This window comes from Malaclemys terrapin, chromosome 11 (genome assembly GCF_027887155.1).
Source record: "Malaclemys terrapin pileata isolate rMalTer1 chromosome 11, rMalTer1.hap1, whole genome shotgun sequence".
Taxonomy (NCBI): domain Eukaryota; kingdom Metazoa; phylum Chordata; order Testudines; family Emydidae; genus Malaclemys; species Malaclemys terrapin.
This window is the reverse complement of record NC_071515.1, coordinates 40,964,876-40,988,326: the sequence shown is the minus strand read 5'-3', so window position 1 is coordinate 40,988,326 and position 23,451 is coordinate 40,964,876. Positions and strand designations below refer to the sequence as shown.

At 42.0% G+C, this 23,451-nt stretch overlaps 2 protein-coding genes across 3 annotated transcripts in view; one reads left to right on the top strand and one right to left on the bottom strand.

The window, feature by feature from the left end:
* Positions 1-7,229, bottom strand: part of SLC25A12 (solute carrier family 25 member 12) — an 83,763-nt gene extending 76,534 nt beyond the window's left edge. The window contains exons 1-2 of one of the 2 annotated variants that reach the window (XM_054043562.1): positions 7,139-7,229; positions 5,891-5,944 (exon numbers count right to left, since the gene is read on the bottom strand). In XM_054043562.1, coding sequence (XP_053899537.1) covers positions 5,891-5,944; positions 7,139-7,150 — 66 coding nt within the window. In that variant the 5' untranslated portion in view covers positions 7,151-7,229. Of the gene's footprint in view, positions 1-5,890; positions 5,945-7,000; positions 7,022-7,138 lie in introns of those variants that run through there. The other variant, XM_054043563.1, reaches the window with a different exon arrangement.
* An 8,320-nt stretch (positions 7,230-15,549) lies between these two features.
* The window catches only part of HAT1 (histone acetyltransferase 1), a 53,750-nt gene continuing 45,848 nt past the window's right edge, over positions 15,550-23,451 (top strand). The window contains exons 1-2 of the mRNA XM_054043753.1: positions 15,550-15,652; positions 21,643-21,714. Coding sequence (XP_053899728.1) covers positions 15,646-15,652; positions 21,643-21,714 — 79 coding nt within the window. The 5' untranslated portion in view covers positions 15,550-15,645. The remainder of the gene's footprint in view (positions 15,653-21,642; positions 21,715-23,451) is intronic.

The window sequence follows — 23,451 nt, the reverse complement described above, 5'->3', positions numbered from 1 at the left end:
TTTCTGTCCGAATCTTGATCATGGGTCACTCACTGTAACTGATTTTTAACCCTTAAACTCTCCAATATCAAAATTAAATTTTGACAAGCGTATGGTTCTGATTCAAAATCCCAATTAGCCTGTGGTAATGTGTATCCAAGCATGATTACGCCACTGTGACCGGGGTCCTAGTGGGGAGCCAGCTATGGTCACTCAATTAGGGTGAACTGCAAAGAATGGGGCAGCCAAACCCCCAAAAGCTGGTGGATATTCCAATACTTAGATTCACCAAGCCAGCATAAAACAGCTTCTTTATTACCTTACTGATTACTGAGAAGTCCAAACAACACAGTTCCCTTAAAGTGATCCAGCCTCAGGCCTCCATCCCACGTCAAATATGATGAAAATTTCTGTAAATCTTATTTCATCATATAAAAGAAAAGGTTCTACCAATCCCAGAGGATCCGACACATTACCTTCCAGATTAATGAATGTTTCAGATCTTACCCAAATTCACGCTACAGCCAATTCTTATTAACTAAACTAAAATTTATTAAAAACCAAAAGAGAGAGAGTATGGTTAAAAGATCAATATACATACAGACATGAGTTCAATTCTTAAGATTCAGATTCATAGAAGAGATGGTGAGCTTTGTAGTTGCAAAGAGTTCCTTTAGAATTCAATTAATAGGTCACAGTCCAATGTCCAAATATCATATTCAGGGCATAACTGGGACCTCAGTCTTGCGACTCAAACTTCCCCTGATGAAGCTTAAGCAGACCTGAGATGACAAAATCAGGACCCCAGGATCTTTTATACAATTTCATGTCTTTTGACAAGTTGGAATTCCTCAGGAAACAAAGGGTAATTAGGATGACTGAAGGAGGTCCATCACTGGTACTTAGAGATACGAATTAACATAAGGCCATTTGCTTGTTCCTCCACCATTCACAATACATTTCAAAGAGAGATGAATACTAAGATATCCCGAGTTTACACTCAATTTACAATATAAGATTTTCTTTTGACCTCTGAATTATCAGAATACAGCATAGACACGGACTGTTGATTACATTATCCACCCTACTTATACATATGTAAATACACAAAAACACAAACATTAGCTCCCTATATGTCTTTTGAGAGTTATTTATTTTGCAGGATGCTTAACCCTTTCTAGCCATGCGTCTCAGTATTTTTATAATACTCTGATGCACACACACCATTTAAGAGAAACACTATAGGCCCATGTATACCCTGAATCTAATTTCTGCAGCAAGGCTCCCATGTATGTGCAGATCTCTGGTTGGCATACTGGAAATTCTGAAGTAGCTCCATTTAAAATAATTGGAGTGTTTTGGTATATTAAACAAAATGAATACAGCAATAAGTACAGTAGCCCTAGTGTTTACTTTTGTTACATTCAAATTACGGTAATCTGTGGTCCACATTTTTAGTCTTCAATGTTTCATAGTTTTTTTGTACTGAAAATATATTTTTGTTTTGACTATCCATAACTGCATCACAGAAGTTATCAGAGAAACTGGAGGTTTCAAAATCTGAGAAAGAGGAAGGCAGGGCTTTTGGCTCCAGAGAAAGTGTGGGAATTGTTTGGGACTGTGGGTTAAGAAGAATATTAGATGTATACTGCTGTTAAAATTATCAGCAGTGACATGGTTAAAAGCTAACATTTAAATTTATTCCTTGTAATTAGAAAAAATAAACAAACTTTAAATTATCTTCATCCATCTTCTCCTATTTGTTTGTTACATCTACTTGTGTCTTGTCTTAGACTGCAAAGTTTTTGGACCAGGGATCACATCTGTCTATGTATTTGTACGAAAGCTAGCAAAATGGGCCCTTATTTTGACTGGGGCATTTGGGACTCACCATATGACAAATAAACTGTTGTCTTAGATTTAAGAATTAACACGCCATAAAGTGTGAACTACCCTGTTCATTTTAATCAGAGCTATTGTTTCAGGGTTCCTACATGTTTGCAAACTCAGGCAAATGTCATTGCAACACTGTCTTAAGGTTACCCTTCCATTTTAAAATAATAAAAACCTTAGATTATGAAGCATGATTCTGCTGCAAGGAGTGCATTCCACTGTAAACTCAGCATATGCAAAATCATAGAACATACAGGGTACTGAAAATATCCACAACAGCAGCAGAATTCAGTTATAAAAGAGGGAGCATGCAGTCAAGGGCACATGAAAGATAGTAAACATTTAAACATATAATACTGTAAACATAATTGTCCTATTTCTTTAGAAACAAACTAATCAAACTATTTTTATTACATTGTGAAAATTATTTTACAATAAAGAAACTGTTTTGGAATTTATTTTTGATACAAATGAATGAAACCTGACAGATTATTTTCAGCTCCATATGAGAAAGTCATGATACTGTATTTAGAAAAGGTGCTGGCAAAAAAGCCAACATAATAAGGAGTGACAAAGTAGGTAAGCCTTTCACTTTTGACATGTATTTATAAATTCATAGTATCTGGCCCCAAGTGACCTTTCTGCGATGCAACCTATAAGGCAAGTATCTCTTAGCATGAAAAAAATAAAATGTTTGACTAAACTCGGATAGAGAGAGATTATATATATATATATATATATATATACACACACACACATACACATACACACACACACTCTTATATTTATCTATATTTTATTAAGAAGTTATTTAATTTATCCCAAAATTAAAATAAATTTACTTTATTACACATTAAACTTTATACTAAAATTAAAAATTGATTCTTCAATTCCAAATTATTTCTTTGCAAAAGAGAATTCTTATCACACATAAAAAGGATAATTCAAAACTGAGCATTTAATTAATTTGAACATCTTGTTTTCTATCACCACAACATAACATGTCTAAGCTAAGCACAGTCTGTCTTTTTAACATACAGTTAGATGTCATCACATTGGTTTTCAACCTAAACTAATATTTCCCCTAGCCCTCCAAACTTTATCCTTTACAGAAGAAAAAATTCACTGGTATCCCTCTCATCATTCTCATTAAATCAGGTGCAATGGATTTGAGAAAATGGACTTTTAATGGAAAAAAATGGTACTGCGTTTTAAATAAATAGAAAAGGGTAACGTTCCTTTTTCCTTCTTGCTGATTCAGTTCCATTTTGGGTTCAACCGACAGGGACTCATTCAACCAGATACTTTCCACATTTAACTGCATCTCCTCTAAGAAAAAAAAATGGAGGTTCACCAGGAAATTAGATAAACACTGTCCTAAAGAGATCTGTGTCCCTCCTGCTCTCCATTTCAACTTCTCCTTTGTTTTGTTCCTTTAAGCTTTTGCTCTCTAAAAATAAAAAGATTTACTGCTAACACTTTAATAATTTAAACCATAAAATCTTACACCAAGCTTCAGAAATTCTGATAATATATGCACAGCATACACACTAATATATTAATGTGAATTGGATGGTAACATTTAATAGAATGTATCATGTGAACAGGAGGAAGGATAAGGACACCCTGTACTACAGTGCAAGGTGAACACATGAACTCTATTCCTCTTCATGATCCACATCGTTCTTGTGTCTATTTTCAAGGGAAGCCAAATTTAGGCAGGAATGCACGCCCTTTAGCTGAACAACATGGAACAGACTTGCACTCTCAGCAAAGAGCACAACATATCTGACCTATGAAATGTGTTGTAACACTAACAATATTTCTCAACAAAGTTCTATTTGTTTTTGTCTGGAGGGTTTCTGTTGTGATACCGTATTTATAATTTTGTTTAAGTTTATTTATAACCTACCAACATTGCATGAACAGGATTTCAAACTTGTGTAATTTGCCAAATTATCAAAAAGAAACACAAGAAGATCTCTTCCTATGCCCATAACTTTTTCTTAATTTGATGTACCTCTAAATATTAAACAATTTAAAATGTTTAAGTTCCTATAGATTTTTTATTGCAAGTTTCAGATATGCAAGAAAAATAATATGGCGGCCATTACATCTTCATTTCTCATGTGCACAAAACAAAGTGGTCTGCATATCTGTTGTAGAACTTGTGGAATTAAGACTTTTTAAAAACAAACAAACTGCCTACCTGCCAGTAAAATATTTAACTTCATATCGAGAACTTACAGATTTAGCATCACTGTAAGGATAAAAAAATACTACATACATGACTTCAAATAATTTACTTCATTTCAGCAACAAAAACTCCTACTTCAAAACACAACATAAGACAAGAATCACATATGCTCTGCATTATACAGAGCATTCCAGTTGAACAGAATAAGATTATGCAAAAAGTTAAATACGTCAAATGTCAGAAAACAACCCAGTCATGTTTCAAGTCTTGTGTATGACTGGCAAAATGTTTGTTTGACGGTCTGTTTAACTACCAGAAGTCCACAAGCCAATAAAACATCTTTTAGATATCTGATACTCATTTGCACTTCAATAAATTAATACTTAACTATCTTACTCTTTAAGACTAACTATTACACCTCCAGTTTATGCTTTTATGCTGGGGGCCGGGGAAAAAAAACTTTACATGGTATATCAGATATTAAAAAATTAGACAATCATTTGAATATAACATTACAATTTTTAGCACCCACTCCTGTATTCAAATTAACCATCTATGAAAAAATGTGATGGTTAGATATAATTAGTTCTCTCAGCCAAAAGGGTCTCTTGGCTGCTTATCAAGTTCCCAGATGTGCTAATACAGCATCAAAGGGCATATGTCAAGGGAGACATAAAAGTGACTTGTGTTATTACAGTCTTATTTCCAGTGGAACTCCTTAATTTAAAATTACTTTCATTTCTTGTATTCTAGCTAAAGTGTTTTACTTGAGAATTTCTGACTGTAAGGGAAATATCCTTTTTACATGGAAAGATATTTAAAATATTAAGAGACACAATCAAGGACCAAAGACACTGCCCCACATTTGATCACATCAATCTTGTTACAAAATCTTACTTTCATAATTTTGTGTTTTCCTTTTAGAATTATGTTTGTGACGGCTTGAGGGAAATCAGAGAGGAGTGGAGAAAAAGCTTCCAGTAATTCAATATAAACATACCAATTTGGGAACCCTATACTAAGAAAGTGACATGATGCAAATAGACCAGTACACACACACACACACACACACACTATAGATTTTTTTTACGACTCTTAACTATAGTCCAACCTTTTTATAAGAGAATCAGAAAAATCCTTAAAGTAAAATCTACAGTATAAAACCACTTTCAAAGTAGAGCTTTTTTATTATCTTGAAAAGTATAACTTAAAAAATAATGCAGCTTAGGGTTTGGGGGTTTGTTTTTGTGCTATAGAGGAAATGTTGTAACTATTTCACAAATATTTGAAGGAAAGAAGTATTAAGACCTAACTTGTTTCAGTATCAGTTTACCTTAATGCCACTCAAACCTAAAAGGGTCTTTTGACATACAATATAAATAATGTGAACTTTAAAGATCTGAGTGTGACATAAAATGTGTGTCACATACTTTGACATACCAACCATTCCCCCATAGCAATTGCCCTGCCATAGTAACCACTCCCCATGGCAACCACCCCTCTCTAGCATATCAAGGGTTAGGCCTTGTCTACATTGCTACTTTACAGCTCTGAAACTTTCTCGCACAGGGATGAGAAAAAATACCCCCCTGAGCGATGCACGTTTCAGCACTGTAGTGGCAGTGTAGACAGTGCACCAGCGCTGGGGAGCCGCACTCCGAGAGCTGGTAGCTACTCCCCTCGTGGGGGTGGTTTTTTACAGCGCTGGGCTGGTGCCGCGACTACACAGTCACGTTAAAACGCTTCCGTGGCAGCGCTTTAACATTGGTAGAGAAGACATACCCTTAAAGAAATAACTGTCAATCAAATAAATCAGTTTACCTGCAAAAATATGTTCCGTAGCTCATTGGGATCCGCTCTTTTGGTTGTCTGCACCTGTAAAGTCAAGAAAAGAAAGTTAATGCTTTACTAGCTAGGTAATTGACTTGTAGTGTAGGGAATCCTCATGCAATCTATGCTGATAAGGGTAATAAATGTCAGGTCTCTTATCTAACTGATAAACAGAATCCCAAACATTAAAATCTAAGTTTTCATTGCTTAACTTTAAAACAATTCAGGGAGAAGTGATAGCTGTCAAACTCAGTAACTGTTTTCCGAGAACAAGGGAGACAGTGAAACAGACTCAAATGTCAGGAGCAACAGTATCTCCACTGCCCCAAATGGTAGAAATTGCCCTTAGCAGAAGGAATTGCAGTAACACTTAAGTCTTGCATCTGATGAAGTGGGCATTCACCCACGAAAGCTTATGCTCCAATACTTCGGTTAGTCTTAAAGGTGCCACAGGACCCTCTGTTGCTTTTTACAGATTCAGACTAACCCGGCTACTTCTCTGATACTTAACACTTGTGAAGTGTCTCCACTTGCATTTATAATTGTCTTAGTTAACTTGAATTAAAACATGACCACACTCTAGTTCAGACAAACAATTGGGAAGACCTTGGGATGCTGAAAAGTTCAAGCACATGCACCAGCATCCAGGCTATACCTGTAGGCTAAAAACTCACTAAACAAACACATTTTACACCTTTGGCTTCATTATGTGCAACAGAACAACAAACATACCCAACAAAAATCATCAATATTTTTCCAAGTGAAATGCATTGTTCTTAAAACTCCCCAGAGAGCTACTCTATTCACCCGCAATACCCCCAGAGCTGCTCTCACCCCCACACTGCCCACAACAGACCCTTACCCCAAAGCTGCTCCCTGCCACCACCACAGGACCTTTCCATCCAGAGCTGCTCCCTCCCATCCCCCACCACAGGACCCTTCCCCCCAAAGCTGCTCCCTTCCTTCCCACTACTCGCCCCTGCCCCCGAGGGGCGCTCTCCCCCCTCCCACACACTCCTTGTCCGGGGTGGGGGGCGTTCTCTTCCCCCTCCCATCTCCCTCACACCCCATCGCCCCCTTCCACAGGGTTGCTCCCCCGACCCCTTGCTCTCTGGGGGCCGCTGTCGGGTATCAGGCCCACAGAGCAGCAGCCGCCGCCGCAAATCCCCCGCCGGCCCCACACTGGCCGCCCGCAACACCCGGCTCCTTATGCAACAAGCGACGGAGGAGCAGAGTCACCTTGACCGCCATGCTGAGCGCGGGGAGGGGGAGGAGGAGCTGCCAGCCCGGCGCTACCACCAGCCAGCCGCGCCGCCGCAGCCCGGCCCTATGCTAATGAGCCCCCCCTGCCGGCACCTTGCGCCGGCAGGCGGGGGCGGGGACCCTGGTGCTGGGCCGGGCGGGGGAGTGAGGGCGCCTGAAGCTTGTGGCCCCACTAAGCGGTCCCCAAGGATGGAGGGTTGCCGGAGTGAGGCACCTCCCAGAGGAGGACACCGGTCTCGAGCGAGGCAGGAGTGCCTAGCCCTGGGTTGTGACCGCCTGGCGCCTGCCAGACAGGGCTGTGAGGAACCTGACCTAGGCCAGATGCTGGCGGTCCGGGGAGGGGAGGGTGCCAGCCTTTGCTACAAGGACCTTGGTATGGCTCTTGCCCACTAGTGCACCACCTCAAAATCTTTGTGTGACTCCTCTCCCACCTGCCAGAGGTCTGGATCAGTGGTTCTCAGCCTTTACATTCGCAACCCCCTTTTCCAAAAGTGACCACTCCAGGATGCCCCTCTGTTTCTACCAATGTAGAAAGGTTAGGGTAGTCTTGACCTCCTGACATCTGTTCATGACTCCCAGATTGAGAACTGCTCTAGGGGTCTGACTCTGTACTGCCTTACACCTTAGAACAGAGGGGTAGCCGTGTTAGTCTGAATCTGTAAAAAGCAACAGAGGGTCCTGTGGCACTTTTAAGACTAACAGAAGTATTGGAGCATAAGCTTTTGTGGTGAATGCCCACTTCATCAGACGCAAGTAATGGAAATTTCCAGAGGCAGGTATAAATCAGTATGGAGATAACGTAGTTAGTTCAATCAGGGAGGGTGAGGTGCTCTGCTAGCAGTTGAAGTGTGAACACCAAGGGAGGAGAAACTGCTTCTGTACTTGGATAGCCATTCACAGTCTTTGTTTAATCCTGATCTGATGGTGTCAAATTTGCAAATGAACTGGAGCTCAGCAGTTTCTCTTTGGAGTCTGGTCCTGAAGTTTTTTTGCTGTAAGATGGCTACCTTTACATCTGCTATTGTGTGGCCAGGGAGGTTGAAGTGTTCTCCTCCAGGTTTTTGTATATTGCCATTCCTGATATCTGACTTGTGTCCATTTATCCTCTTGCGTAGTGACTGTCCAGTTTGGCCAATGTACATAGCAGAGGGGCATTGCTGGCACATGATGGCATATATAACATTGGTGGACGTGCAGGTGAATGAGCCGGTGATGTTGTAGCTGATCTGGTTAGGTCCTGTGATGGTGTTGAGATTGGAAAGTGTTATATTTTTTAACAGTCACCTTCACAAAGGATTCATTTTGGAGTTATATCAGTCCCACCTATGATAACTAGTTCACAAACAATGCTGTCTGATATCCACCATTCCACTTGAAGTTGCTACATTCACCTCCCTGTGTGGACTTGGGACCACACTATAGCAACCTCATGATGTGAGTCGCAATGCCCCCCATTCCAGACACAGACAATGTATGCTTCTTTACCCAATCAATTGCACAAATATAGTGCCAAATTTTCTACTGGTGTAGGTGGGTACAAGGCCTTTGAAGTCCAATAGGACTTCTTGATAATTTGTTCATTAGCACACAGATCACAAAATACCTCATTTACCAAACCAATCTAGCTCTTCATTTACTATTAGCATGGAAAAAAGGGGAGTTCACATGGATTTGAGATATACAATCTTATGGAGTTGTGGTAGTCTCTATATATTTAATATGGAAATTAGCAACCTATGGTAAGCCAAAATTTCAACTTCCACGCCCTTTCAGTTTATCAAAAAGAAATTAATAAACCCTCTGAAATTTCACATACCTTATGTCATGGCAGGATAGAGCTTTTCTGGGAAGACTGAAAACATTCTGGGGAATGCTCTTAAAGGTATGCTGTTTCAAAAAAAAAAAAATCCTGTTCTTCAGCTTATAAACATTTTTCTAATTTTTGTGTGTGTGGTTCCTATCTTTAAAATGACTTGGCTTACAAACTCCAAATTTGTTTTATTTTTCTAAGGAAAAATGCCTTTTCAGCTATAGGGGAAAGGCATTTTTTCCTCATCTACATCTGCTGTCACAGGTCTTTAAGAAGCTTGTGACAGTATGATTTTGTGGGCCTGATTCTGCTCTCACTTACACCACTTTAAATCAGAAGTAGCTCTACAGATGTCAGTGGAGCTTCCCTGGTGTAAAAGCAGTACGAGAGGAGAATCAGGCCTTGTATCTTTAGTTAGTAGTCAGGATATATTTCAAGATATTGGAAGCCTGGGTAAGGGCTCCAGAGTTGTAAGGCCCAGTGAAGATCTGATGGCCACATTGTCTAATCCATCCCATTGGATGATTAATTGATAAATTTAAAAGAAATCCAAATGCGCAGGTATGGAAATACCCAGGTATGGCACCCAAACAACCTAAACTACACCCTGTAGGGATGCCATGCTATAACCATACAATTATTATTAATGCATAATAGTTTTAGATTAAAAAGATGTAGGCCAGAGGTGGGCAAACTACGGCTCATGGGCCACATCCGGCCCCCGGGACTCTCCTGCCTGGCCCCTGAGCTCCTGGCTCGAGAGGCTAGCCCCCGGCCCCTCCGCTGCTGTTCCCCCTCCCCCGCAGCTTCGGATCACTGTGCCGCCAGCGCAATACTCTGAGGAGCGGGGCTGCGATCTCTGAGGAGCTGGGACCTGACCTGGTGCTCTGTGCTGCACGGTGTTGTGGCTGGCTCCAGCCAGGCAGCACGGCTGCCTGTCCTGGTGCTCTGGCCAGCGCAGCTGTAGCGCCGCCAGCCACTGGTGCTCCAAGCAGCGTGGTAAGGGGCCAGGGAGGAGGCGGGGTTGGATAGAGGGCAGGGGAGTTTGGGGTGGTGGTCAGGGAGCAGGGGTGTGGATAGGGGTCGGGGCGGTCAGAGGGCGGGGAACAGTGGGGTTGAATGGGGGCAGGGGTACCGGGGGGGCAGTCAGGAAGGAGAGGGGGGGTTGGATGGGGCAGCGGGGGGCAGTCAGGGGCAGGAGTTCCAGGGGTGGTCAGGGGACAGGGAGCGGGGGGGTGGCAGGAGTCCCAGGGGGGCTGCCAGGGGGTGAGAAGTGGGGGGGTCGGATAGGGGCAGGGGGCTGGGCCACGCCTGGCTGTTCGGGGAGGCCCTCCATACAATTTCGGAAACCCGATGTGGCCCTCAGGCCAAAAAGTTTGCCTGCCCCTGATGTAGACATATTACATTTTTTCCCTCACATTAATTCTAGAATGTAGTCTAGCTCAACTGGTAAAGGAAAGGATGTAGAGATAACATGTCATGCATCACAACAGAGTTGGAATCTCTTCCATTTTTGAATGTATCTGTGGTGAGTAATTATTTTTCTGCTATGTAACAGTATTTCCTTCACATCCTCAGAACAGTTCATTTCTAACCTTTGGAACCATCAAGGAGCCACGCTTTGATACAGAGAACTTGCAGATTTGGGTGATTGATCTGACCCGCTTCTTGAGAAAGAAAATAAGGAACAGGATGGAGAGTGATTGGCAGACACACCGCCGTCTGAAAAAGGTATGGAAACCATGTTTTTCTTGGCCACGTTGGAACGATAAGAATAACACTGGCCTATTCTTTCTTTATCTTGAGTATCACTTTGGATAGTAGTGGAATTGGTGGAAACACATATAAGAGATGTCTGTTCCATCTGAGGAGAAAAGCATCCCTGAGAGACTGGTGACCCAAGCCTGCTCTGGAGCAGAATTGAGGGAATTTCTTGTTCTTAGCTGTGGCAAACAGGTCTATCTATACTCTTTCTGATCCAATGGGAGATGTTCAATAAAGGCATTTAAATTGGAATAATTGATGTGGTTATATTTTGCCATGAGGGCTTGATAGTTAGCAACCCTAAATTGTAGGGTTGCTGAAGAATATGAATTACATCCAAGTAAATCCAGTCATTTCCAGTCCTTGTCATATGGTGTCATTTTAGCATAGTGCTGTCTGTTATGTTCCTTAACAGCATCAACAACCAGTGAATTTGTGGATGGGTGAGAAAACAAAAAGTCCATGTCTTTAAAGGGCACATAATATTTCTTGTCTGTTCTTTTGCACATCAGGGGTATTTGGCCGGTGTCTGCCATATAGTTTTCACTGGATCAAGCAGCGCCTCGTTTATGGGGAGTGTAATTATGGCTGATGACAACGTCTGCAGGATGTCAAATAGTTTCTGCTGTGACTCTTTGACTTCTTAAGTGGGATTTGAAGGGAATCCACTGCCCTCTTAAAGAGGTCTTGAAACTGCTTGAAGTCGCCTGCTTTTGTTGGTGGGGGAGGCATGGCTGCCTTGGCAGGAGATGATGAGGAAATGTTGGTCACCAGAGTGGCTTCCTTGTCTAGTCTCTCCTTCTGTTCCTCAGAGATCTACTCTTAAGCATCAGGAGGTCTGGCTACTGAGAATGAGATAGATCATCTTTCTCTATCTCTCTGGGTGATGCTAGAGGTTCTTGAAAATTGTTGTCTATATGGCACCAGGGGTCCCAATGTGGCCACTGAGGTTGTGGAAATGACATGGGCAGGAGCACCCAAGGGTGTCCATACCAACTGTCTCTTCTGCTCTGGCAGTAGATTGAAGGAACATGAGTTTCCACCTGACTAGCTCCCTGGTGTTGCAATGGAGAGCTCTGGATTGACAATTAATATAAATCATCCCCATCATTGTTGTTGTTTGACCAGGGTGCAGCAGTCATGGATGGTGGAATAGACTGTCCTGGTAGCATGTAAATCCAGAGACCTGGGTGTAATCCGTACTTCAGTTATGTCGTTGCCTGGTAATGGTGATTCAGTCATCTCTAAGACCATCAAGTCTTTGGGGAACTGAAATTCCTGCGGTACTGGAATAGCCATCAATACCACTGAGGTCATAGGAGAAGGTGCCATTGAAGTGGACATAGCCATCTGTACTGGAGGCCCTCTGCACTCCGAGGAATGGCCAGCAGGCATCGTCATAGTCTTTTACGGTGCTGGTGTACTCGGTACTGATTGTCTATGAGCCTCCATTGGTGCTGTTTTAGAGGAGCTGGGTCTTTCTTTGCTGCTCCTTTCCCCTGATGGTACTATTCTGCCTGAGCCTGCCCTCTTAGCATCTTTGGGCATACCAGTGATATTGGTACCGGAGAATCCTGCAGCCTCATAAGTACCTAATCGTGTGTCAGTCGGTACTGAAGTTATCGACTGTGCCTAAGACCTCTTTCTCTTGGCCGATTCCCTGCTCGGGGAACTTGTGGTCTGCTTCTTTGAGACTTTCTGAGAGGAGTGTAAGGATTTCCTCTTTGAAGTCACTGGAGAGTGTTGATTGGACGATGTTAATGGGATTGGTCTCAATGGTGACTGCTATCAAAAGGAGGGTCCCGGGCTCTGGGGTCAGAGGCTGGTCAGAGTGAGTTTCCATCATGAGTAGTCTTAATTTCAGCTCATGACTCTTTCTGGTTCTTGCCTTTAGTTTGAGACAGCGAGACATTCTCTGAGGCAGCGAATGCAGCAGGAATGGCCGTTGCTCACTGGAATGACTTCCCAACAGAAGAGGCAATGTTTAAACTTGGGGGGAGCTGGGCATACCCTTTTTAGGGCTTTCTGAATGGGAAGAACTAGGGAAATCTAATTTATACTATTCTACAAGCAAAGTAATAATATATATGAATGAAATAAAAAAAGAAGAAATTATTAACATTAACATTAACTAACTGAAGCCGTATTACTACTAAGGAAAAAATTATTAAGAAGCAAAACACTAAGAAGAATCTCTATCAATGGGCTCTGCTAAGGCTCTGTTTCAGACCAAGGGTAGTTGAGAAGGAACTGAGGATGGTTTTCCTGCACAACGCTATTTAGCAACAGATCACAGCCTGAGATGGGGAGAGTTCATGTGCAGGCCAAACGGTTACTGCTACCAAAAATCTCCAATCTGAAGCTCAGGGACATGCACCTATAGGGTCACTATTTGAAAAACTGTTAGCTTGGGTTTTGCCTCCTTTCCAGCCAACCTACAAAACTGGTTTTAGCCAGGACAAGGCCATAAACACAGAAGAACTCTGGCAGTATGAGACAAGACCATCTCTGAGGAGAGGGGAAGTTGTTCAGAGAAACCTGACTGAGACACACAACACCCCGCTGAGGGTGGCTGAAGAAGTTAGGCCTGACTAGGTTACCATCAGAAGGTGATAAGATTTTAGTTAAGAATAGATGTGTGTATACTTTTTTATATTAAAATCCTTTTTCTTCCCCTAAAAGCTCTATTCCTTTTGCTAAAATAAACAATACTTTAATTTTAAGAAGACTTGTCTGATCAATGTGTACCAGTGGTCACAGACTCCTGAAACGAAGACTGCAGGTGCCCCAACTCAGTCAGGTAAGAATTTGTGGAAACACATATAAGAGATGTCTGTTCCATCTGAGGACTTGATGCACAGGACACTGTGTAGCCCAGGATCCAGTGTAGGAGTAGGAAAACTAAGCAATTCCACCCCTGGATAGGTAAAGGCATGAGATCTAATATCTGAGGGGGTCCATTCAAAGACCAGGAATGGGGCAGAGGTGTAGCTAACACTGTGACCATGGCATATCTGTTAAATAATTTTTTTCACCGGAATATGCAGGTTTTGACTATAGAAATATTAAATAATAGCAAAAATGTGCCATCACTTTTAAAATATATATTTATTGACATGGAGGTAATATATTTCATGAATGTCTCAGCAGTGACAGAACGGGAACAGAAGATAGTGAATCAGCAGCCTAGAAAAGTAGCCTTAGTGGAAGGATGTGAAACTGTTAGGAATAGAAGGTATTGGAAGGGGAGTCTGGCATCCACAACAAGAAAGAGGAAAGGAGAAAACAAAGAGCATCAAAAAGAGGTTCCAAATCAGAGGGGATAGGGTGGAGAGGATAGGAATTGAAAGAACCATGTTTGGAGAAGGCCAGGGAGAGAGGAAGAAAACACACTAGGATGTTGGTGTAAGTATGGAGACAGCCTGAGGGAATGATAGGCACAAAGAGGCAGAATCAGTTAGACACCATATTTGTACTACAGCATCTCCAGCCAAAACCAGGGCTGTACAGGACTGAGCACTCACTGTACATTAGGGTTGCCAACTCTCCCAAATTGGCCAGAAGTTTCCTGGAATTGGAATCAATCTCCTGGTGGCTACTGAAACCCAGGAGATTTTAATAGGCCGCTAAAAGTCCAGTCAGCGGCGCGGCGGGTCTAAGGCAGACTCCCTACCTGCCCTGGCTCCGCGTGGCTCCCAGAAGTGACCGGCACGTCTCTCTGGCTCCTAGGCACTGGGGTGGCCAGGGATCTCTGCGTGCTGCCCCCATCTCGAGTGCCGACTCTGCAACTCCCATTGGCCAGGAACCGCAGCTAATGGGAGCTGCAGGGGTAGTGCCTGCAGGCAAGGGCAGTGCGCAGAGCCACCTGACCGCCCCTGACCCTAGAAGCCAGACACACTGGTTGCTTCCGGGAGCTGCCCGAGGTAAACACTGACTGGCCAGAGCCTGCACTCCTCACCCCTTCCCAAACCCCTACCCCTTACCCCAGCCTTGAGCCTCCTCCCATGCCCAAACTCCTTCCCAGAGCCCACACCCAAGCCCCTCCTGCACCCCAACCCACTACCCCAGTCCTGAGTCCCTTCCCACACCCCCTCCCGCAATCCAAACCCCTTGGCCCCAGCCCAGAGCCTCTCCTGTACCCAAACTCTCTCCCAGAGCCTACACCGCCTCCTACACCCCAGCCCAGAGCCTGCACCTCCTCCCACACTCCAACCCCCTGCCCCAGCCCAGTGAGGATGGGGGAGAGCAAGCTACAGAGAGTGGAAGGATGGAGTGAATGGAGGCAGGGCCTCACAAAGGGGGTGGTGCAGGGGCATGGCCTCAGGGAAGAGGTGGAGCAGGGGTGTTTGGGTTTGTGGGATTAGACCGTTGACAACCTGACTGTATATGCACGTCCCCTAGCAGGGAGCTGAAGATGCTCAGGATGAGAGCAGGAGGCTGAAGCCACAGGGACCAAAAGAGCCAGGAGCTGGGAGCAGGCCGAGCCACAGGGATTAGGCAGCAAACCCTGGGCTGGCAGGGAGCTGGAGGAATTGAATCGGGGTGGAAGGTGGAAACTAGAAGGAGGCGGGGTTATGCAAATGAGTCACTGACTCTGTAAAAACACAGTGTCCCCAATAATACGAAAACAACAAAGAATCTGGTGGCACCTTAAAGACTAACAGATTTATTTGGGCATAAGCTTTCGTGAGTAAAAACCTCACTTCTTCGGACCCAATAATACGGAGAGTTCGTATGTTGGAGCGTATAGCGCATGCGCACTATCTATAGCCGCCAGTTCCCTTCCCCCTTTGCGCACCGTTGCTGTCGGCGAGCGGAAGCGCGTGGCTATGCTCTCACGTCCGGTGTGTGGGCGCGCGGGTTGATTCGGTCTGTGTCCGGGTGACTTGGCTGCTGCCGCTGCTCCCAAATGGCGGGTAAGTTGCGGTGGCGGAAGGGAGCTGTGGCCCGAGGCTCTGTCGCGGCTTCGCCGAGCGCGGTGCAGGGAGGAACCCCGGCTTTCCCTCGGGCCTGTCCTGCGGCCCAGGAGTATAGGGGCCTGCCCGTGCCGCTGCTCGCGCCCGGGAGGGGCTTCCTGCTTCCCGCGGGGGGCGGCAGGCAGCTCCCCCATCCGCCCTCACCGCGCTGTTTGGGGGAGCCGCCGGCGGCTTGTTTGCTAGTCCCCGGGGTGCGGTGCCTAGTTCCTGTTACGCCGCCTGCGCCGTCCCTCGGAGCGTGGGGCTCCCGGAAAGCGGCTCCCTGTGTCCTGCTGCTCGGGTCTCTTCCCCTCGCTGCGACCCGGCCTGCCTGCGCCGCTCCGAGGGGATCGGGCCGCAGTGTGGTGAGGAGGCGTGGGAGGGGACGCGCTCACCGGGAAGCAGAGCCCAGAAGACTCTTTCATTACAAGCCGATGAGATTTTTTACGGAGTGGCTGCACCTTGCTTCTGGGGATGAACAAGGGAAACACAGTTCGCAGTGGCTCTGCTCTGTAGGCCCTGGCCAAGGATACATCCAGGCCTGTCAGCTATGTCCAGATTCAGGTGTCTGCCCAGTCCTTAAATACACACAGCAGCCCGTTAAGTCAATAAAAACAAACTTTACAGATGGTCTGGATAGGATAATAGCTGGCTTTTCCTTCAAGTACCAACTCTCCTTTGACATCCAGCATGTTTATGCTAATGTTATGGATCTCCAGAAACTAATTAAACTGCAAAACTAGTATGCTGTTTGAAAGTGTTTTTTTCCTCATTAACTTGTACAGGAAAAAGTTATCACTTGAAACGTAAAATGAATGGCCTGAAATCAGAAGAAAATACTTTGTGCAAACTTCAACTGATTTATGAGATGGGTTTTAGAAAACTTCAAATATTTACTTTTTAAACTTCCTAAAGCTGTAGCTTAAAAATAATTTGGTTTAGAAACTTCCTCTGTTTTAGTCCATTGTCCTATGTAAGGTCAAGTGCATATGACTAGATACTATGATGGGCACACTAGAAACGTGTGAGATGCAGAGGTAACTAGATATCAGAATTAACTAATGTTTGGGAGTTATTTGCTGCACATTATTGAATGCTTTGAGAGTTAGGCAGACTTTTTTGAAGTTCTAGTAGGTAAACTGCTCAATTCAAGGTTAGTGGTGATTTGCAAAAGAAAAACAATTGCACTTGTGCCTATTTTTCTTCATGATCTTTTATGAAGGCATGACACTTTTTTTTTTCCCCCCAAATGTGTCTGCTTGCACATTACATTAGAAATTAAGGGCTGGTCTCTCTTAGGACTCTTTTAACAATGTGATTTCATAGCCCTACTACTTTTCCAAAGTGCAAGGTAGTAAAACCTTGATTCATTGAGAAGGGGAAGCTTTTTTAAATCACTTAAATTGTTTTTTGTTAATGTTTAGCCTACCACTACCTCTCTCCTCCACCTTTCATCCAATAGCATCTCTCCTGTGTGCTACCTTCTCTCAACTTTTTCATCACACTTCAGTGGGAGTGGGCATCTTTGTCTGTGCCCTATTGACTGAGATTAGGGTGTGTAGATTTCCCCCCCATTAGGTGGAGTGGAGAAAAATGGTGACTTAAACTGATTTATTTTTGTTTTTTTAATTTACAATAAGTACATTTAAAAATAAACTATGTAAAATTAAATTTGGAATTGACAGCCTATGCCTAAACTTAGTACAATCTATTAAAATAATTTAGGTGTTTTAAAGAAAGTCAAGCCACTGAACTGGTGGAACTCAATAGCTAACCATCTGGAACCAGTTTGTTGAAGAGTTAAACCTGCTCTGGACAGCAATAGCCTCTTCTCCAGGTGTGGAGAGAATATTTTCTTCATTTCAGTTTGTTCAGCTTGTTCAGTTGAATTGGTAGTCCATTCCATGTTGAGACATTGATTGGGAGTTGAAAAAACAGGAATTTTTTTCTTTCACTCTAAATAAAAATGAGGTGTGAGAGACTGAGACCTGCTTGTTCTAAATTTATTGAAGATCATCGAAATCACAAATCCGTTCAGTTCATAAGTACAGACAATACTGCCTTTGTTTAATATATCAGTTTAAGGGCAAGGTTTTGATAAATTTATTTCTTATATATTCAGCACATTTAAGGTAGCTGTATTTAATTAATTAAAAATTGAATGTTTTTGTGCATTTTTAATTGAGTTCTAGTTTCCATCCAAATTTAGCTTGACACAAATCACAAGTGGAAAAACAAAATCTAATAAACTTATCATTTGTTCACACAATAAAAATGTAAACATTAAGAATCTGAATAAATGTATGTAAGTTTTTTGTAATAGAGTGTATCTTCCTGGCTAATAAAAAAGTAGCACCAGATTTAGTGTAGAGGCTATATTTAGTTGCAAATCCATATGCATTAATGATTATCAACCAATGAGAATTGACTTCTTGAATTATTTTTCCTCAAAATAGTACAAATGCAGAAAAAGATTAAATTGTGATTAAAATTGGTGATTTTAAATCAGTCCACCCTGGAGAGGTTCATATCCTTTCTCTATAATATTGGGTCATTTTTTAATTCTAGTGCAATGTGATGCACAGACTTAAACTAGAAGAAAAGCTACCCACTTTCTCATAACAATAGCATTAGGTTCTCAACCTATTTACCATTGTGAGCCGTATCCAATACTACCTGTATAGCCTTGTGGATGTCATGTAGGCCGCAGCTGTGTGCTAACTGGGCCGCGGGTTGAGAACCACTGATCTAGTCTGACCCTAAATTTTAAGCGTAGACCAGGCTTAATTAATACAAGTACGAGTAAACTGAAAACTAGATGTTTCCAAAAACTGATGTAAGAATACAGGTGTTTCTAGGTACAAAGGATGTAATTTTTATTAAAGGAACACCAGCAACTTAAAAAACAAACCCGTCTGAATATGTAATATGAATCTTTCCTTACAGGTTTATAAAACATTGCAGGCCAAATAACCTCACCCACCTGCTCCTGTAATAGACCCATAACCTCTGGCTAAGTTACTGAAGTGATAGATTCTGAGGCCAGAAGGGACCACTGTGATCATGTAGTCTGACCTCCCGTGTAACACAGGTCATAGTACCTCCTCCAAATAATTCCTAGAGCATAACTTTCAGAAAATTATACAATCTTGATTTTAAAATGGCAAGTGATGGAGAGTCGACCATGACCTTTGGGAAATTGTTCAGTGATTAATTACCTTCAGTGATAAAAATTAACGTCTTATTTCCAGTCTGAATTTATTTATCTTCGGCTTCCACCCATCAGATTATGTTATACCCTTCTCTGCCAAATTGAAGAGTCCATCATCAAATATTTGTTCCTGTGGGTACTTACAGACTGTAATCAAGTCACTCCTCCATTTTCTTTGTTTAGCTAAATAGACTGAGCTCCTTGAGTCTCACTATAAAACATGTTGCATAATTCTTTAATCCAGGGGTTCTCAAACTTCATTGCACTGCGACCCTCTTCTGACAACAAAAAATACTACAGGGCCCCAGGATGGGGAACTGAAGCCTGAGCCTGCCGAAGCCCTGATGCCCTGGGAGGGGCCAAAGCCCAAGCCCCACTGCCCCAGGCCAGGGGGCCCAAACATAAGGGCTCCAGCCCCGGGCAGAGGGCCTGTAACCTTAGCCCCACCACCCTGGGGCTTTGGCTTTTGTCCTGGGCTCCAGCAAGTCTTATGTCAGCCTGCTGGCGACCAATGGGGTCGCGATGCACTTTGGGGTCCCGACCCACAGTTTGAGAACTGCTGCTTTAATCATTCTCGTGGCTCTTCTCTGAACCCTCTCCAGTTTATGAACCTTCTTGACTTGTGGATACCAGAACTGGACACAGTATTCCGGCAGTAGTTGCACCAGTGCCAAATACAGAGGTAAAATAACCTCTCGCTCGCACTCAAGATTCCCTCGTTTATGTATCCAAGGATCACATTAGCCCTTTTGTCCACAGCATTGTACTGTGAGCTCATATTCAGTTGATTACCCATCCTACCCCCGATCACTTTGAGTGACTGCTTCCCAGTGTAATAAAGCCCAGGTGCTAAAACACACTTCTTAAGCCTTTGGTGTAATCAATAGTCCATGAGAAGTCCCCCTTAATGGCGTAGTTCTCTCTCCCCAGGGCAACACCTTTCATGTTTTGGTCTATTGTTTCAAATAATTGTTGATTACTAACTATGTTTTAAAGATTTTTGGCTTATGCAGTTACTGATCTATTTATATAAAATAAGATCCATGTCAACGCTTCAGTAGTCTTTTTACTATTATCCTACTCCTATTTCATAAAATGCATCAAATCCAGTCTGAAACAGAAACTTGAGAGAAATACAAAGGAACCTACAGGAAAGTATTGATTCAACATCATGCCACAAAGCCATGTCTATTTCTTGATTCATGATTATGTGCATTTAAATCAGTATATACAGCTGGTGTAAATTAGCATTTGAAACCACTTTTACTACAGTATAGTACTTTTACAAACTGTTGGTTTAGCTATTCTCTATATGAGGCCTTTGTGCTTACCTAAAGAATGGAGGCCACATAGCTATAAACTACAATTTGTCCAATAGACACATTTTTCAGTGGATGCATGCTGGTGAGGTGTATGTCAGCATAGCTACCTTACCCAGGAGTGTGGATTTTCACCTCCTAAGTGACTTAGCTATGTCAACCTAAATTTTAAGCGTAGACCAGGCCTAATTAATAAAAATTACATCCTTTGTACCAAGAAACACCTGTATTCTTACATCAGTTTTTGGAAACATCTAGTTTTCAGTTTACTCGTACTTGTATTAAAGGAACACCAGCAATTTAAAAAACAAACCCATCTGAATATTTAATATGCATCTTTCCTTACAGGTTTATAAAAACAGTTGAGTTTAAAAAGATGCTAACAATACAACAAAAGACATCTTTAAACGGTCTGATTAAAAATCTCACCACTCTGTTGCTTAAGTTTCCCATTTTGGTACTTGTGTTAATTTCTACTCTTCCTGGAAAAATAACACAGACTAGACCTGAATTACTAAAGCAAAAAATAAGCAGGAAGAAACTTGTACTTTCTCATACAACCTGAAGAATCAGGGACCATATTTTCATATGTACTTGTTTAGCACCTAGCATAATCCGGCCCCAATTCTGGTTGAAGCTTCTGGGTGATACAAAATATAAATATTTTTTCTTCCTTAGCAGCTCAACTTTTAAATAAAAAAATAAATGTAACAAAAAATAATGCATAGCTGCTAATAGTTTCTGTTTAATGTGAAGTTCTATACTTTTTGGTGTCCACTGATGCTACTCTTGTCAGGAAAATCTTTACAGTATTTCTATTTGTAACATCAGTGTTCCAAAATGAACTGACAACATTTTGTAAAAATAATTATTGGCAAGGAACTTGTACAGTTTTTTAAATTTCAGCCAGTAGCATATTTACTACTGGATGAAATTTAAAATACAAGTTCTTTGCCAAAAATATTTGTTTTATTTTTACAAAATGTTGTCAGCGTGCTTGTGCTCTCTCTCATTATTATTTTTTTTTTTAAACAATAAAAAACAGGAATATTTTAGCCGACTTGTTTGCATTACTAAAAGGACTGTATTTTTTAATTGTAAAAAATGGTAGCTCCTTATTCAAAAAATATGAACTAGGGTATTTCTGTAGCCTCTAAATGGTTCTTGCCACTCTGATGCACAGAGTAATTCTGTGTACTCTCTGTATATTGTAGATTTACATAACATTTAGTTACATCTCTCAAGGGTCCTGTTTAAAAATGGGAGCTCACATTTGTAAAGAGACAAATTTAAGTGTTTTTGATGTGTCTTTATTGCTTTACTTCTGTAAGTTTAAATGAGAACCTTATTTTTTTAAACCTATTCCCTTGGATTGTGGCAATATGTAGTTTAAATATGATTTGCATAAACTTTTTTCCCAGGGCTGAGTGCTATGGAGAAGAAGTTGGCTGAGTTCAAGTGTAATACAAATGAAGCAATTCAACTGAAATTAGGTAATTTGTTTTCAAGTCTTTTGCATTTGATACTGCAGTATGTTACCAAGTATTTTAGAACCATTGCTCCATATATAAAGTTTGTCTACTAAAAGTTTGTCCACTTTCTTCTATTCACCATACACTGTATGAAGTGTAAATATAAGTGTAGTTTATCTCCATTGAGCCCAGGGAACTAGACATTATTAAAGTACATGAGTACAGAAATAGTCATTGAAGGACTCATATGAATAAGGTGAATCCCACCTCCCCATAATGTGTGTTGAATGATCCTTTAGTTGGTTTCAGCACTTTAGTAAACCTACAGTACCGTATTAAAATTAGTGATATGCTGAAGTTGCCCCTTCCTTTGTTTTTATGTGGCTTTCAGTACATGCTAATAATACTGGGGGGGGAAGGGGCGAAGCGGTTCTGTTCTTCTAGTTCTTTCTTTCCTTCCATGTCTTTCTGTAATATGGTATTCAGTTCTCTTGGGGGTACTTTTTGACCTCTCAGTGGATTTAGTGGAAAAAAAATAGTATTACTCAACTATATCTTTTTTCAGTTTCACAGTATCCAATATCCAATTATGCATTAATTTTATACTATCCATTAATTCTTTAAATTACTCTTTCCAGAAAAGGAATCTTGCATTCTTGCTACTTAGTAAAATAGTATGAAATTCTGGTAGTGGTCTGAAAGAAAATACCGTATTTTCCGGTGTATAAGACGACTGGGCGTATAAGACGACCCCCCAACTTTTCCAGTTAAAATATAGAGTTTGGGATATACTCGCCGTATAAGACTACCCCTCTTCCAATGCACACCAAATAAAAATTAAAAAAACATCAGATTTGATTTCAATATGGTAATTTTAATTCAAATGCTTATGACATGCAGGTACTTAGCAGGAAAACTGTCACTTATAAACATAAGGCTGTTTGTCATCAAACATGTAAACATAAAACAGTGCAAGTGGATTAAACTTTTCCTAATTCACTCTAAAGCTGAAAGGAAGGATAAGACAATAAACACATGGGAGCTGCCATGCTGTTTGTTTTCTAAGCTGTCAACCAAACTGGAACTGATGATGATAGGAGGAAGATAACAAACAATAGAGAGAGAGCAAGTGCCGGGCAAGTCCCTGGCGAGTTAGCAACGCCCATCATAACTGCAAGCTACGGTATTTTTACAGGGTTTGCTGGCGTGACAGTTTCCCTTTAAAAGCCTTCAAAATCCTCCTGTTCGTCATCTGATATCATAAGTACATCAATGACATCTTGTGATACATTTGTGAGGCAGTCATCGTATGGATCGAATTCCGTATCAGATGGTGTGGTCTCAGCTTCGGCTTCCTCTTCATCTTGCCACAAGTAGTCGTCCTCCATACCATCTAATGAATTTGATATGCCACACTTCTTGAAAGACTTGATTACTGTTTCTGCATCAATATCATTCCAGGCTTTTATGACAAACTTGCACAAAACATCCAACTGTGGAGCACGCATGTTTCCTCCTTTTGTGAATGACTTTTCGCCGCTAACCATCCATTCACTCCACTGTTCTCGAATGCGATCTTTAAATGGCTTGTTTAGGCACACATCCAGTGGCTGTACCAACGATGTCAATCCTGCAGGAATAACTGCCACATCTGTGTTTAGTCTTGCAAGCCTTTGCTTGGTGCTGGGAGTTAAATGAGCCCTGAACATATCCCACACCAGTAGACTACGTTTTTGAATAAGTCCACCTGGTCGCCTG